Here is a 17501-nt window from a genome sequence, read left to right on the forward strand (position 1 = left end):
TGGGCATGTCATCTAATTATGAGCGATGAGTCAGTGCTAGTGTGTGTGTGTGTACGTGCACGTGTGTTTGTCTGATGTGGCAGAGAGGAAATGAGGACAGGCCTATTGCCATGGTAATATTAGCTGGAAGTATTAGGACAGCAGTGTGGTCTCAGGCGTGTCTGTAAAGCAGGAGGGAATCTCAGCTATATTTAGAGAGCCTCCCTGTCAGCACTTAGCTGCCAGCAAAACAATAAAGCACTGCAGGAATTAAGCAACAATGGAAGTGATAAATGAATGAATCAGTCAATAAAATCCTGAATGAATGATTAAGGGAAAAGGGTGCAAGGTATATGAAGGATGAACAAAAGAGTAAAAAGGGGAAAAGAACAGATGTTAAAAATAAAGCATGAAGACATGACTAAAACTATATGAATGGCTGCATATGTGTAAATCTGTGGCAATAAATGAATGACCGTGTTAATTACTAATGACAATTAAATGGAAGCAAAAACCAAATTGATAACTTAATGATCTGCTGTTGTAGAAAAAAATCCGCTTGGTGAAACAAATGTCTTTGTTTTTTCACCAGTGAGCACTAAAAGGAATTAATCAAGGCACAATTTTCTGACGTTGTAAATAAGCAAGTCAATAAGTGACACATTCTTATAAACAACTGGCTTTGTGGCAGTAGCTCCCTGAAATGAAAGTAATTAAAAGTTAATGCTGTTATCGTGGATAATTTAGGGCCCAGCTGTGTGCTTTGCAACAACACTTTTCAGACTTTTAATGGATTCAAAATGAAAATCCATCAGCAGCTTCACTCTCTGTCCATATCACATTGAGCTATTTGATGGGTCGCAAATGGAGACTGTGGTCTAATTGCTTTTAATTTTTCTGTGTGGTAAAAGGATGAGGAAGAGGAGATTAAGGCAGAAATTAACATGCTGAAGAAGTACAGTCACCATCGGAACATCGCTACCTACTACGGAGCTTTCATCAAGAAAAATCCCCCTGGCATAGATGACCAGCTATGGGTACGGCATTATTTGAGTGTGTTTTGTTTTTTCTGTGTGTTTGGATGGTCATTCATGTGTGCATCACAGGAGGAGAGGATGACAGGTCTGGAAAAAGTCGCGGTCCATTTCTTGCTTTTCTGCTATATGAATGCATGCACTCATGCGTGCAGTGAACGTGGGTTTGTGTGAATTGGAAATGCATATATGGTATATATACTTAATGTATCAGTGAAAGCTATAAGCTATAAGTAGCTAAATCAATGTGAGGCTGGCTGGCTGCTGCTGCGATAAATCATCTGTTAACGCCATCTAAGGGAGCTCTCTCATCTCTAATCCCTCAGCATTCATCACACAACAGTTGGAGCAGACACACACAAACATATGTAGATACACAAAGCAGCCAAATGTATTGCCTCCATAATTCTCCCTGACTCAACATCGGCCCGTTTTTCCTCGAGTATGTTAGTGATCATAACAGTATCTTAGTGGGCTTTCACATGTGTCATCCTCATGCATTCCTGAGTGTGTTCCTTTGTGTGTCTGAATACATGGGGACAGCCATGAAGAGAGGAGTTCTGTTGTCTGTTCAGTCCAGCATGATGATGATGACGATGAGGCTTGAAGCGCAGCCAGAACTGACCAACTGAACTTTTGCCTGCTACTCTCCACAGATGTAGAGAGGAGAGGAGAGAATAGACACATTGTGTTTGGGTCAAGAGATGGACTTGATTCATTCCTGTGATCTCATGACCCCATCGAGTCAGTTTATGCCTGTAGTTTCTGCAGTCTGTGTGGGGTGTGTGTTTGTAAGGAGTGACAGAGACAGAAAGTCTGCAACACTGTTGGCTGTTTGTGTCAGTGTGTGTGAGCTACACGTGTACTGCTCTATTACTAGAGCTGGTAAAGTGGGACATGGCTCTTTGATTGTATGCACATGTGTTAGTACTGGACTATAAATGTTATATGAACACATCAAAGAGAGTGTCGCCAAGGTTTTCTTACTTTCCAGCCAAAAATGTGATTCCTTAATCTCCACATGCACAGAATTACTTGGCTTTGCTACAGTTTCCTCCCAACAGGCTTGGAACTATTGATGCACATTTATTAATGACCTGACTGTATAATATTGGCTCTCTCGTACTTTGATAATAAGGAAAAAAGAAAAGTGTTATTGGTCAGTTAAGCAGAATACAGAAGAAAAGATTACATTCATAAGTAAACAATTGGTATTGGAGGTTGCTTTATGAGAGTTACTGGGTTAGAAAAGATAAAGACAAGGTCGCTTGCTTCCAGTCAGTAATTGACCTTGTATCTGCATATGTGTGCATGTGTGCATGTAGCTGGTCATGGAGTTCTGTGGAGCTGGCTCAGTGACAGACTTGATCAAGAACACCAAGGGCAACTCTCTGAAAGAGGAATGGACTGCTTACATCTGCAGAGAGATTCTCAGGGTAAGTAACCTTGTTGGCAGCTTTCTCTTTCAGAGAAATGAAATATTTTTTTTCTGGATTCTCTGATTTTGTTTGTTTTCTTTGTTCTCAAAGACTGATGCAAGAGCAAGTGAGCCTGCCGACAGTCATTGAAAACCGCATCAATCTGTCACTATAGTGGAAAATCAGAGAGTAATTTCAAAAGGGCTGATTCTTGAAAGGGCATAATCCAAACTGAAAAAACCCCACATTGTCTTAAACTCATAAAGTACGCACGGGGATAGTTATATGCGACAATTCTTGGTTCAAAACCTTTATACTTCTTTTAAATGACTGTGTGTTAAATTATCGATGCCCAGCCTGTTATTTGAGAGCAATCAGACGCTGATTGGTTTCTATGATGTCTCTGTTATGAACTGTTCTTCTTGGGAAATTGTACCCATTCTACCACATCTTGTCTCTGCTATCTGTTATGGTACGTTTTAGCTGCCGAGGGCTGATGTCTCCAACAGAAAACAGCAGTATCACTGCATCTTGTCAGTTAAGCACAGTGCTGCTCTGAACAATGATTTCTTTTTATTCACTTTTTTTCTTTCTTTTTTTTCCCAACCCTCATTTCTCGCCTCATGTTGTGTTTTCTGTTTTCGCTCTTTCTGCTGCCTCTGCCCCGTCACATTTTTTTCTTTCTTCTTCTTTCATCCCTCAGTGCTTTTAACATTTTTTCCCCGCAGTTTCTACCAATTTCTCCATCTTACAGCTTGATTTCAAATCAATGCAACAATGCAACTTTTTAGAAGTACAGATCACGTTTAGTTCCATAGCTCTAACCCAAGAGCTGATAGTCTTGCTCAAGGACACTTCCTTTTGGAAATGAGTGTTTTATGTAATAATTGTCACGATTTGGCTCATTGTTACAGAGCTTTCCTTCACTTTGTGTCTCTGTCATTGTCTGCAGGGTCTGACTCATCTCCATCAGCACAAGGTCATCCACAGAGACATCAAGGGACAGAACGTCCTGCTGACTGAGAATGCAGAGGTCAAGCTAGGTCAGTCTGTCATCTAACTCCACTTCACAAAACTGCTTCAGGATTGGGAGGGCAGTATGGAGTATAAAGTTTCAGATGGTTCAGATGTGTGTGTGTGTGTGTGTGTGTGTGTGTCTTTGTCTTTCCTGCTTCTTTTATGCTGGATGCCAAATTACAAAACCGTTTGTAGCTCTGCCACTGTCCATGATGCAAACTGCTGAAGACATGACTTGCTCTCTCTCTTATTAAAACCAAGATGGGATCTGTATGTGTGCATTTGTAAACTGGGCTATCTATTGTAGGGTATGTTCTCTCTCATGGAATTCAGTAAAGCTCACTGGTTTTGTCTGTGTGTGTATTTGTGTCATGACTTTCTAGTGGACTTTGGGGTTTCAGCCCAGTTGGACAGAACAGTAGGAAGGAGAAACACATTTATTGGGACACCATATTGGATGGCGCCAGAGGTTATTGCCTGTGACGAGAACCCTGAGGCCACATATGACTTCAAGGTGATTTTTCAATCACCTTTCCTCTAAAGATTCGTAAACCCACTAAGGATTTCGATGACTTGTGCTATTTGTGTTTCTTTTGCAGAGTGATTTATGGTCACTGGGAATCACCGCAATAGAGATGGCTGAGGGAGCACCACGTACGTACCCAAAGAATAACCTATGTCTCTGTTACACATCATTTCTTAGTGCTTCCACAGTAGATCACTGTAATCAGGAGTCAGATCATTATTCAGTCCAGGATACTCCAACCCATTTTAAGTCATAATTTTAACGAAGGCAAAGGAGTGGATATAAAATCATGTGTCACATTGTTGGGCCGCTGCCCAGAGTTTGGTCTGTTATGCGTTATTTTCCTCTTTGAGGTATTTGAACACAGTTGTCATCATTAAGGTGACAGGCCTTGTATCCACCCTTCAGTTAATTTTGGTTCAGTAAAAAATAACTTATTTTCAAGCTACAGTTTATAACTGATCACAATCTGCAGAAAGGACCTAATTTTGTTTTGATATAGTTGAGCGATTATTAGCATGCTGGCTCTGACTATATGCCATGATAATGTTTAATACAAATACCTAAAAGCATTCGCATCTCTCTTATTTTGAACCTTTAGCACTCTGTGACATGCATCCAATGAGAGCCCTCTTCCTCATTCCACGCAACCCTGCCCCCAGACTCAAGTCAAAGAAGTGGTGAGTGTGTATCACATAATTGCAGTTCGTGTTTGCAGATACTTCAGAGCAGCAGTGCCAGTAGCAGAGAAACAGCGAAAGGTTTTTTTTTTTTCATTTTTGCTGAGACGTGTGTGTACGTGTGTTCAGGTCAAAGAAGTTCCAGTCATTCATAGAGAGCTGTCTAGTAAAGAGCCACAGCCAGAGACCCAGCACAGAGCAGCTCCTCAAACACCCATTCATCAAGGACCTGCCCAATGAGAGGCAAATTCGCATCCAGCTGAAGGATCACATCGACCGCACCAAGAAGAAGAGAGGAGAGAGGGGTGAGCGACAAACTGTGTTGTAGATGTGTGCATGTTTGGATTCTGCATGCAGACAACAAAGTGAAAGTTATGCTTACACTAATTGGAGTGACATACTAGGATATTAAAATGTTTTCTCTGAATTATGCCCCACTGTGACTCATCCCTCCAAGCTGTAGTTTCTATTCATTTGGACACACCTGTGCTTTCTAGTATTTTCAAAGTGTAATTCTTGGCACATGCTCCAAATATATTTTGGCACAAGTAGTTAAGATCAATAAAGATTTGGTTATCTTGCTTTATTTTTAATTGAGCATTACTTCAGGCGTAACTAAACGTCAGACTTAACCTGCCATCTTGGTTCCTTAGCTGATGACAACATGTCAGTGCCAGCACACATACGCTGATAGGTTAGCTGATACATCCTATCATCCTATTGGCAAATCTTTTAAATAACACACTATTTAACTTGTTTTAGCCTGGATACAGTCATGTTTGCCACTACAAGCTGCTTTTCAGCCTGGCCTCCCTCTGATTCTACATTTTAATAAATGCAGTGAACCACATGTTGGTTGAAACTGACAGCCCTGCTTAAGCGAGTCTCACTACTGGTTTCCATATATGTGGGAAGGGTGGGGTGGCTTCAAGTTATTAGTATCAAAAATAAACTACTAGAGATGTAAATAGCAATCTTTCTTTGACCAAAGTTGTTGTAAGTGAAATGTGAAGCAGCAGTATAGTGCGTTCACATGGACTTATTACATGTCTATTATGCCTAGTAAGTAAAAAGAAATCAGGCTCATTTGACTGCAGCACAATGAACACCGCCACTAATATAGACCAGTAACAGCAAGATTTAAGCATATTAAATCTTTCCAGCTGAAAAACAGCAAGCACACAGATTTAGTGTATGACTGAGATACTTTCTCAGAGATACGCAGTCACATTATGAATAATGTTTCACTTTAAGGATGAGCTGTTAAACACTTTCAGACAAATGCACAAATTCTCACTTATGCCGTTGATTTCATGGTTTTCAACAAGGCAGAAAATAAAAGTGACAGACTTCCATTAAACTCCATTATGACACAAACACACACTGGCGAGTGTCGGAGTGATAGACTGGCACTCGCATAAAGTACTGCACCAGAAAGAACGACATTAACCGCTTCAGGAAACAACACACTGCAGAGCGGACGTCGGGATGATGTATCGAAATATCTTGCCATTGTAGAGGCTGTGACTTCTCCAGCTGTCACTTTGTCACATTCAGAGGACCAGTCCATGTGCATGCGTCTGAGGAAGAGCTGGGCCTTTTATATGACTGCTGTTTTTTAAGGCCCTTTTTGACTGAAGGAGCTCTGAGCTAATGTTCTCCACCCCACCGCACACAGTAAAATGACAATTTATACTCTTATTCAGTGGCTAAGAGAATGTGCCTTGAAGTGACGATGATCTGGGAATGGCAAAAACGTGAGCAATTTGTTACGAACAGAGGTAGTTAAAGTGAAAAATTCAGAACGTGAAGTGCCTTTGCTCTGTGCTGCTTATTACCTTACTAAGGTTTTATTGTTTTTACTCTTTGCTGCTTCTTTTTTATTCATTCTTACTTGCCTCACTCTATCTCCCTGCCTACCAGATGAAACAGAATATGAGTATAGTGGCAGTGAAGAGGAGGATGAAGACAGAGACAGTTGTGACCCGAGGTCAGTGTTTTTACAAATGCGCAGATATGAACATTAACATGTTCTGCCCAACTTCACCCAACATAGACTTGGTCTTTTTCACTGTCCACCTTTCCAGCTCCATCATCAACATCCCCGGGGAGTCAACCCTGAGGCGAGACTTCCTGCGCCTACAGCTCGCCAATAAGGAGCGTTCAGAGGCCCAACGGCGGCAACAGCTGGAGCAACAGCAGAATGAGGAGCACAAGCGCTTACTGTTGGCTGAGAGACAGAAACGCATCGAAGAGCAAAAGGAGCAGAGGAGGCGACTGGAAGAAGTAAGAGAGAATGAAGTGAAGGCAAAGCTTTGAAAGTATACTGTAGCTTTTCAAACAACAAAAGCTACAAAGATACACATGCATAAAAATTTTAAACTACAAAATATAGTAGGTCATAAACCAACAAAAAAAGAAGGAGAAGAAGAAAAAAAACGATCCAAAATTCATTGGAAAGTCTAAGGAATGTCAGCTTTTAATTGTTCTTGTTTTGCAGCATCTGTTAATCAGACACTGTTAGTCAGTGTCCAGTTTAATTACAAACAGAATGCAAAAACTTGTTTGGATATTTGCATATAAATGGTAATAATCAATGCTTATCAATACCCATCACCATCACTGAAGTTTTCCAAAACAGGATTTCAAAGGGACTGAAAATGATTGAAGGCCAGTCTCTTCGTAATATTTAATGGCTTCTGTTTCAATGGATGCTTCTCTTGTTTCATGGCTCCTCCACTAGCTGGATGAAAGAACAATGATGTGTTAAGTCCAAGCCTAGCTGTCTGACAGCTATACTTACAAATTGTGAACAATTATCAACTTTTGTGGGAGTTACCCATCTGGGAACGACCTCTATCAACAGTGCTTTTGCTATGACATCTTTGTTTCATGTTGCGAAGGCCTCCACCCAGATATAACGTCTCAGCCATAATAAGACAATATTTCTTACCAACACTGGGAGCGAGCTTTATGAAATCAGTCGTGACAGGTTTAAATAGTGTGGCTCTGGGTGTGCCACTTGGAGCGGTTTTATGAATGTATTGCTGGGGCATGCGTGCAAATATTGAAATTTTGAAGATATGCTACAAACTGAATGAGTACACAAAAATGGCAAAAATGCTATTCATTAAATCAAACGTGAATATAGAACTACTTGGAAGTGGTGCAAATAGAGTAGTTGGTTTAATTACAACCTTTGGGCCCCACCTCAGCTGAATTACATTTATCTACAGAAAATATGTAAGCATGTTACCATCAATAACCTAGTTTACTTATTAGCAATACATCTGACAAATTCAGGTATTTTTTTCTAAATTAACAGTCACCACAAATTAACATCACTACTATGTAAATAATGTTTCTAATTGAACCATTTTCAATAATGTTTGTGTCCTCTGTCAAATAGTTTATTATCTATAGGAAAGAATATTTGGTTCCACATATTTAAATTTGCAAAACACAATTTTGGTAGAGAAAGAATGACATTTATACACACACTTACACAGACACAGTCAGAGCTTGTTCCCCAATGTCCCTTTCTTAGTTCCAGAGAGCAGGCTTACAGAAGGAAATCCTTAGCCCATAATCTGTGTGCTCTCTGTGGGTTTCCCCAAGGATTTGCCTTCCAATGCACCTCTAAGCACCATGACTAGACTTAACTTACATGAACCCACCACTTCAATGGTGTCTGTGTCTTTGTACGCGTGACCAAATACACACATTAGTTAGAATTTGAGCCCGCATATGTTTGTATACTCATTTCCTGTGTTATTATCCTAGAAGTTGTAACACGTACCCAAAAAAAGTGTGCCAAACAAACATGATTTCCTGATTTGTGTTCACTGTGATGATCCTTAATCTTTGTGCGTTCCTGCTTTCCTGACAACAGCAACAGCAGCGTGAGCGTGAGCTGAGGAAACAGCAAGAGAGGGAACAGAGAAGACGTTATGAGGAAATGGAGCAGCTCCGTAGAGAAGAGGAGAGGAGGCATGCAGAAAGAGAACAGGTCCATACTTGTACTGCAAAACATGTATTTGTCGTGCGACAATGTAATGCAACAGATATGTGAACCACGATGTTGGGAGTTAGCCTAGAATTCCTCAAACTAATTACACATTGGTATAATACAGTTACATAATAGGAAAGGACATTTCTTTCTTTATTTGTACATTTGTAATGCTGTTTTAAATTAATCTTTATTTTTAATCTGGCTTCATCACTTGCTAATATAAAATTATATAATTATATATAGAAGCTCAATGTTTGAGTCATGAATCAAAATTAAAAGTGCAGAACTAAAAGCACTGTTACATTACACAGAGGTTGCTTAAAGCCTTGGTGGAAACTCATCCCCGGAGTTTCTTTCTCTAAATCCACAGCTTGTCCCTCAGTGTTTTGTTTTTCTTCAGTATTTGTTATGTCAAAATTAATATTTATTTTTTTCTAGCTTCATCAGCCGCATGCCATTGTTTTGATAAAAAACCTCAAAAAGTAAAAGTATAGAACATAAAAGCACTAAAAGTTGTTACATTGGATAGAGGTGCCAAAAACCTTCGTGGAAACTCTAAATCCACGGCTTGTTTGTGTGGCAAAAATATAAATATTGCATAACAAAATTGTAGAGCCCCTCCCATGAGATATTACTTTGCACCTTTTTTTAGAATGCAAAGAAAGCTGTTGCGGCATTTTCAGCATAGAAATTTTTGCAGCGTTATGGGGATGGACAATTTTAGAGTTTTTTATAGATGCATGCAGTTTGATTGTTCTGTATCTTTCCTCTTACTTGTCTCTTTCTCTCTTTTAACATCTTTTTCTCTTGTCCTCTCTGTGAACCTGAACTGCAGTTCAGCCTTGTATTTTTTGTCTATCCTACTCAATGTTTATCGTTCTGCTGCTCTCCCGCCACGCTTCTCAAGTCTTTTGAAAAGATAACTTCAATCTCTTTTTTTTCTCATTTTCCCTTTGTAACACATTAAAATTGTTTGAGGATATAATATCTTTTATTATTATCTTTTCTCCTCATTGAAAAGAACCACAGGAGATTATATTCTCTATTCTATTCTGTTCCCCCCTTTCTGTCTTTAGCTTTCTTCTCTGCCTGTATATAAATGTTCAGATCTCCAGATTTTTCTCTCAATCTATTTCTATCTCCTTGTGCCGTCGTGCTGCTCAGGAGTATATCCGTAGACAGCTGGAAGAGGAACAGAGGCAGTTAGAGATTCTCCAGCAGCAGCTACTGCAGGAACAGGCATTACTGCTGGTAACCACAGCCCTCCCACGTGCTACAACTGCTCCCCAACTGTGCTGTGTGATCCCTGTCCCCACTGCATGCACCTGAATGGAATATATATTCTTTGGCCTATTAGCTACGGATTTGAGCAAAAACATTTTCCTCTGAAATTGATTCGGATCACTGAACGCATGTGCAGTATCATTTAGTTGGCTGGATCTCAAAGGATTTTACAGAAAAAAAGACTTCTGTTTTGACTGCCCTGTTATGTCATGCAAAGAAAATGTAGGACACTGTTGTTTTCCTCAGTGCCCTGCTCTTTTTTTAAGAGTATTTCCTTTTAGTATTTGTATACTGCATCACTCATGCACTTTAGAGCTAAAAATTGAAGACTGACAAGTTTGAAAGGAAACCTTTTGAGATCCAAAGGCCACAAAAATGACCCTAGTGCCAAAATCCAGTGCTGTGCTATGTCATTATTCTTGTGCCCATCGCTCCAATACTTACATTCCTCTTCCCTGTTTTTCCTGCAGATTTTGTTTGGTTTTTTGCCAGAGCTATATGTAGAAAGTCTGTTTGTGTTCCATATTGGGTTAATCCAATGGTCAGTTTGTATGTTTGTCAGGTCTGTTATGTGAATGCATGACTCAAATCTGACACTATGTGGAAGACTGTGTCACACAAAAAGTATTTTCAAATACAATCAAAAGGGAAATATTGTGTATGGACTTTCCTCCCATTTATTCAAGCCATTCTGAACCCTTAAATTCTGCACATGTAGGGAGGGATAATGATCATTAGAATACGCATCCACTGTTTTTCTACCTGACTTTATAAATGCACTGAAAGTTCCGTAATACCTATTGACCTAAATTTTGTGTCGATATCTACTGGTACCTCATCTGCCTCAGCCGTTTTCCCTTGTGCTAATTTGTCTTTGTGTCTTTGCTCCCATATAAAATAGTTTCCTCTTTTTTGTTTCTCATCTCTTTCCTTCTTGCCATTCACCCTCTACCTTTCTTTCTTCAGGAGTACAAGCGCAAGCAGATTGAGGAGCAGCGGCAGGCAGAGCGGCTACAGAGGCAGCTCCAGCAGGAGAGAGCCTACCTGGTGTCTTTACAGCAGCAGCAGCAACAACAGCAGCAGCAGCAGCAGGAGGGAAGACAAGCAGAGAAGAAACCGCTTTACCACTATAAGGATGTCGTTAATCCTAACGACAAGCCTGCCTGGGCTAAAGAGGTAATATACATGGCATGCAAAGCTATGCATGGTCTTTTGAACTTGCTTGTCTTCCATGAAGAAAGGTTCTGAGCACCAGGTCTGTGTACTAAATGTTTTTATGCTGATGTCAATAATGTATTTAAAGTGAACCTCAACCAGTTGCCTTCTTGCATTGTGGTTATCTTATTTAGCAGGTTGTACTAGAAGCAGGAACTTTGTGAGGAGAGTAGTGGAGAAACTTTGCTTTTTGAATCGAAACACCCTTTTAAAATGAATTCTGTTTCTTTAATAATTACGCTGTGAAGTGTGCTTTGTGTGTGTCTGTGTTGCTTAATGTCCTCTGACTGTGACCCCTAGGTCCCGAAGCAGCAGCAGCATGCTCATGGTAACCCACCTCGTTCCCGCCTTCGACATCATCAGTCATTCAACCAGCCTCAAACTTCTAGCTCTCACGGCCAATCTAGACCTCAGGCGCCTAAGCGTACTCTGTCTCATTCTCCCCAGCTTCTCTCCAGCCAGCTTCCCCATATATGTATTTCAGTAGACCCTGGTGAACCCCTAGATCCAGAGTTGAAGCTGGAGATAAGCCAGCAGGTCAAAGAACTTAGAGCTCAGAAACACAATCGAAGGGGGCGTAGCCCAGGGTATGTCCTAGAGCACAGTAAGTCTGTTGACCAAGGGCTCAATAAAGGTCCTGTCAAGAGCCCCAAACAAGGCTTGTGTTATCTACCAGAGCCTAGCAGTCAAAATGGGAAGCATAGAGATAGATGTCTATCTGTCACAAGTCAGCCAACCATTAAGGAGCTAATGTCTCAAGAGTCACAGCTTAAGGCTCGACCTCATCCGATATCTCCAGGACAGACCCAGAATCCCACGCCTTCCAAACCCGTGTCCTTAATGGTTAGTGCCCATCGACGTGGCAGGTCACACTCACCCTGCAATAGAATAGATGTAGACATAGAGCTTTATAATCCGGGAGGATGGCACAAATCGTTGAGGCAAAGCGTGAGCCATGACAGCCTTACAATGCACTTGGACTCAAAGGCAGTTGACCAAACTGACCTACTCTCTCAGTCCTTCCCTGCAAATGCTCTCTGTTCTGCCCTATCTAAACACAGGAACTCCTACTCACCTGCTCCCAGCAGTAGCAATCTTCTCCAAGTCCCTGATAACAATCACTTACTTTCCCCTCTTTCCGATAGGGGCATGACCTCTGAGACATGGAGGGAACATGCAATTAGAGGTAGTTCCTCTATGTGTGATCTTAGTGCTTCTGCCCCTGCAGGGTTACTAAAAAGAAGCATGAATAATATTATTTCAATGAGTTCAAACTCTCCATCCCCTTGGTTGTGCCTTTCTCCTCGCAGCTCTTCTCAAATTTTCCGCACACAGTCCTCCACATCCTTAGTGTCGCCGTCCACATCCCCAGTATCGCCATCCAGCAGTTTCTTCTCTCCTCCATTCTCCCCTGAGAGCCCTGGGTTCAACACAGAATCTCCTTATTACCCCACCTTAGTCTTGCCTAACCAAACGTCATTTCCTAACAGTTCACCTCACTGCTCCCCACAAGGCTCTCCCTTTGGATCCCAATCCCAGATCGCCAGGTCTGTTGGAGCAACAGAGTGCTAGACTCTGCTCCAGCACATGTATATAAGACCACACACACACACACACGCACACACACGCACGCGCACTTGTACTTCTATATTTGTGATTACATAAATGCTCCACTCTACTCATTTTAACTACTGGAGCATATCAAGTTTTTGTATTACTTCTATGGCTCAGATATAACCTTGATAAATTTCTAAAACACTGCTTGACATAACAGTCAAAAGTACCAAATTTCCCACAAAGACAGAGGTACAATTGGATACATGCAGAATGTTCATACTCAAGCATACAGACAGTAAAAGGTACATTTCCACTTTTGTCCCTATAAAGCTTATATATATATTCTTCTTACTGTTAGTAACACATTTAATTATTCATTTTATATAGCTCGTATTATTTATGGGCTTAAGATCAAGGGGAGAGGTGCCTGTGTTCAGTTATAGTTTAATACCACTTTGTAGATACAGTAGCCTAGTTAGCTAGACCACTCATTCCCCCCTGCCTGCCCCCTCAATGCCCCTGCCACCCAGTTTCCCAGAGGGCACCGTGATGAGCCTACTTCTAGATATCTTGGATTTGATGGCATCAGGGAAAACCCACCCATCTCATCTTCCAGTTAGGTCAGTCAACCAGTAAATCATATCCTAGCCTGGTGATGGGTGCTGGCCAAGTGGTGGTGGGATCCTTTTAATAAACCCGAGATGCCTTTCTGGCGACCTATTCTTCTTCCTCATCTCATACAGTATTTTTTTCTGTATGTAGATGCAACATTGCCAACAGCTAACCTCCAATATTCTCTTCTCTCTGTAATAGAAAGAGTTTTTGGGTGGTAAACTTATGACAAACACAAAAAAATGAAATATGCACTACCCAAAAGGTTTTTCTTCATCTTTTTCTAATCTCTCTTTTCTTGTTGTTTAGTCAATATACTAACCTTGATTACACTCCACAGATCAAACTTCGATCTCAGCAGTACTTCGCCTAAACCACTGAATGTTTTTCTTTCAGTTATTTGCAGACTGTTTGTCTAAATCTGATTCCATCATCCGTAGTTGCATTTCATTCAAGGAACTAACAAAAGCTGTTTGATGCTGTAGATGTCAAAGTTGCAACGTTGTAGTTGACCTTGTAGCAGGCACCTAACAGATTTGAGGAATGGCTCGGTATCGCATAGTTGTTTTGAACCAGGTCATAATCTGAAATAATCCTGCTAGATTATGTGAGCTCCTGTGGATTTAGAGAAAGCTTTTAAAGAGAAAGGCACTCTTGTTTACCTTGGGGCTGTTGAAACTAGAACCCGCTGAGCCATCACTCAACCCTGAAACTACAGATGGGTAGAGTGTTTAGAGTGGAAAAGTGTGATTTTGGCAGCTGGGCGTATCCCTTGGAACATTCTCCTATTGCACAGCAGATAATCTGATAATCAGATTACACTGGCAAGAGGAGCTTCCTGCCCCTTTCACACACAGATGTATTTACTTTGACACACGTGAGCACAGTTCAGTGGAAACGGACTGGAATTACACAAACACTTCAACATTGCGTTGTGCTTACGTGGTTCTTTTATTCTGTTTTGAATGTGGCATCTGATAAAGCAGATTAGAAGCTATACTTAAACTTTCACTACAGCCATCAGACACTCTTACTCCTCAACATGGAGAAACGACACCACAAACAACTTAATTGAGACATAAATTAGTCAGACGCCCAATCTGTTTGTGAATAAAAAACCTATTCTTTGTGCAAAACAAAATCTTTGTGTTATTGTTGGCCTGCTGGTTTACCCTGATAAGGGCTTCTGTGGAAGTCTGGCATGGCTCACCTGTGTTATTATTGCATAGAAGAGACGGTTAAGACTGGTTTTAACTCGAAAAACAAGACTTCACTTAGTCACGCAGAGTCCTATCATGTCATTAAAACAATGTGCAATATAAAGAGAGGCTCTCGTAAATTTCTTATGTAATATCCATCAATCCATCAGTCGCACACTTCTACATTGCGGTTGTTGTCACCGCAGAGAAGAGTGATGTTTAAGATTGTCTAGTGGCTTGTAGAGGTGCATGGGTGTGTGGGTGGTGCCCATTGTGGATCATACATGGTGACTGGCTGTGTTGTGTGCTTCACTGTGAGTAACAGTCGTATGTGACCTGCCTCAGGTGGAGGAGCGATCTAAGCTGAACAGGCAGAGCTCTCCAGCACTGCAGCACAAAGTGTCCAACCGCATCTCTGACCCCTCCCTCCCACCCCGCTCCGAGTCCTTCAGCAGTGGGGGCATGCAGCCTGCCCGCACCCCACCCATCCACCGTTCCAACGAACCACAGGTGTGTGTGTGTGCGCGCGCGCAAAAAGAGGCACTTTCACCTTTCGTGCCTTCTCTCACATATTGTTGTCCACCTCACCCTTAACCATCCTTTGTCCATTTCACTCACACTGTTAAACTCTGACTTCATCAATGTGTTTATCCCCACAGATGGCTCACCTGGTTCCTGTGAAAACCCACACTAGCTCCATGTCTGGCTCTCAGTCTCTGCAGGACCAGAAAGACTCAGCTCTCAGTGAGAGTGTGAGTGTGGGCTCCCCCAGGCCTGAGATGCCTCGTCAGAACTCAGACCCCACTTCTGACACCCCGGGACCTCCACAACGCAATGCTGGCAGGGAGGAACGGGACCGTGACAGGGATCGAGATCGGGATCGGGACAGAACCGCTTGGCTGAGAGAGGAGGACATCCCACCCAAGGTTGAGATTCATAATCAGAAATGAAGGCTAAGAATATTTGGTATCTTTTATTAACCTGTGTTTATGCTTTTTATTTATTGTTTCAGCATTTTTTGAACTCTGTGTTTAAATATTGCATAGTGTAGTATACTTGCAATTTTATTAATAATCCTGTTTTAAATGAATGTTGGCCTCTCCAGCTGCTTGACAAAATTCATGCTATACTGTACATCATGGTGTTTTACCATTTCCCTCTTTGCCATGGATCGGTAGTGTACTTTACAAAGACGAGGATACATGTTTTGAACATTTTTCCAGGAGAAAAAGCAAAGTTTTATCTTGTTTCTGTGTTTGTCCAGGTACCCCAACGGACCACTTCCATCTCCCCAGCCTTGGTCAGGAAAAACTCTCCTAATGGAGGAGTAGGTCTGGGTCCTCGGACAGGTTCTCAGCTTATAAGGGCAAGGTAAAGGGCAAAGTAGCAAACTGATTTTGAATTACTTTCTGTAACATTTCCCATGTGTTATTCCTTAGTGTGTTTAAACAGAAATAAAAACTTGTATTTATTTGTACTTTTGTATGAGGATACTGCGTATTTAAAAGGTCTGCTTTCATCCTTTTTCAGCAACCCTGACCTGCGGCGCTCTGAACTCTCTTTGGACGCTATGCTGCAAAGAACCTCTTCCAACTCATCATCTTCCTCGTCCCCTTCATCTCAGGGGGGTTCAGCTGAGAGGAGAGGTATAAAACCTCAAGCTCTTAAACACATAATACAGGCTCATAAGACACATACAAAACCTAATCTGGCAAACATCAACATCAAGTGAATGCTTGTAAGTAAACCAGAAAAAAACCAATGTGTAGGCAGAGGATCACACATACTGTGTATGCGTACCTCCACATACATTGACATGGATTTCGAGTCTATCAGCAGGACATTGCAGTTCTGCACCGATCAACCTGTCTGATGTGCCCTGTTACTCTGGGCCTCTGGAGAGGTTGAAGAGAGGAAATGAGAGAGGGAGATAGAGAGAAGCGCAGAGCGAGGTGTCAAACAACAGGCCAGAGGGATATCTAAGATATGCATGGATTTCCCTCTGACAAACACATAGAAAGGTTGAAGTACCTTGATATTAGTTGGATTTATTTTTCAACTCTGTTGACAGAAAACAGTCTTAAAGATGGAATAAATACAGATGGAGAAAAATAAAAAAAATTCTAATGAACGAGTTTCGCAGTGAATTAATATCTAGATTTGAGTTAAACTGCTAATTTTCTTTTAATCGCCATTTTTTGTTTTGGTAGGTCAAAGCAAGCAGGAGGGATCCCCTCTAGGAGCCAATCAAGAAGCAAAGCTCAAGCAGGAGGAGGGACGTGAGTCAACAAGACCCAGCAGACCTGCCGTGAGTCAAACAACACAGACACACAAAGAACCTCTTTCTGTCACAGGCATCTCCTCTCTGGGAATCTTTTACAGGCCTCCTCCTCTCTTTTTCTACTATTCACTTGATCTTTCTTTCTCTTCCCATCTCTTTCTTCTTCTATTCTTCAGAGCTATAAGAAAGCCATAGATGAGGTTAGTGAATATTGCGCCCCCCCTCCCGTTTCCTTTATTCTGGTTTTCCTTTGATCTTCAGAGGCCCTTTTCTTCCCCTGGCATGATGGAGTTAGTGGGTTTCACAAGAAGATGATGTTTCCTTTTTACGCTGACATATCAGGGTGTAATGGCAATAGCAGTGCATGTGTGCTTCTACACACATACCTGAGAGAGTGTATATTTGGATGCGTGCCTGTGTGGGTTTGCATGTGTTGGGTGGGGGCGTGTGTGAATATGTGTGTACTGCAAAGCACCTGAACAGTCTTTGAATTTCTTTTCCTGTTTCTCCATTATCACGGTTACTGGTCAGGAGGAGCTGGTAAGCGCACCGTGTGTAATAATCCTCCCCCTGTCTGCATGATTTGGTCTGATCCATCTGCTTGGGTGATGGGGAGGCGAGGGAGGGGAGGAACCATGGGCCAGTTGGCATGGGGGCGATTGGTAGAGTGGAGTAATTCTGCACTCC

At 41.6% G+C, this 17501-nt stretch overlaps 1 protein-coding gene across 7 annotated transcripts in view; it reads left to right on the plus strand.

The window, feature by feature from the left end:
* Positions 1-17501, plus strand: part of LOC146552178 (traf2 and NCK-interacting protein kinase-like) — a 54995-nt gene that overhangs the window by 26562 nt on the left and 10932 nt on the right. For 2 of the 7 annotated variants that reach the window (XM_085256781.1, XM_085256782.1), the window contains exons 4-21: positions 891-1016; positions 2339-2449; positions 3384-3474; positions 3832-3962; positions 4048-4102; positions 4576-4654; positions 4784-4959; positions 6578-6644; positions 6742-6940; positions 8547-8663; positions 9831-9917; positions 10917-11126; positions 11466-12008; positions 14879-15043; positions 15193-15459; positions 15798-15904; positions 16064-16179; positions 16744-16841. In XM_085256781.1, the coding sequence (XP_085112907.1) occupies positions 891-1016; positions 2339-2449; positions 3384-3474; positions 3832-3962; positions 4048-4102; positions 4576-4654; positions 4784-4959; positions 6578-6644; positions 6742-6940; positions 8547-8663; positions 9831-9917; positions 10917-11126; positions 11466-12008; positions 14879-15043; positions 15193-15459; positions 15798-15904; positions 16064-16179; positions 16744-16841 (2745 nt within the window). The remainder of the gene's footprint in view (positions 1-890; positions 1017-2338; positions 2450-3383; positions 3475-3831; positions 3963-4047; positions 4103-4575; positions 4655-4783; positions 4960-6577; positions 6645-6741; positions 6941-8546; positions 8664-9830; positions 9918-10916; positions 11127-11465; positions 12009-14878; positions 15044-15192; positions 15460-15797; positions 15905-16063; positions 16180-16743; positions 16842-17501) is intronic. The other 5 variants (XM_085256784.1, XM_085256786.1, XM_085256785.1 and 2 more) reach the window with 3 other exon arrangements.

The sequence above is a fragment of the Mchenga conophoros genome, linkage group LG19, assembly GCF_057382185.1.
Source record: "Mchenga conophoros isolate Kocher_MC1m ecotype Shallow Benthic linkage group LG19, M_conophoros_male_GT1.1, whole genome shotgun sequence".
Classification (NCBI taxonomy): domain Eukaryota; kingdom Metazoa; phylum Chordata; class Actinopteri; order Cichliformes; family Cichlidae; genus Mchenga; species Mchenga conophoros.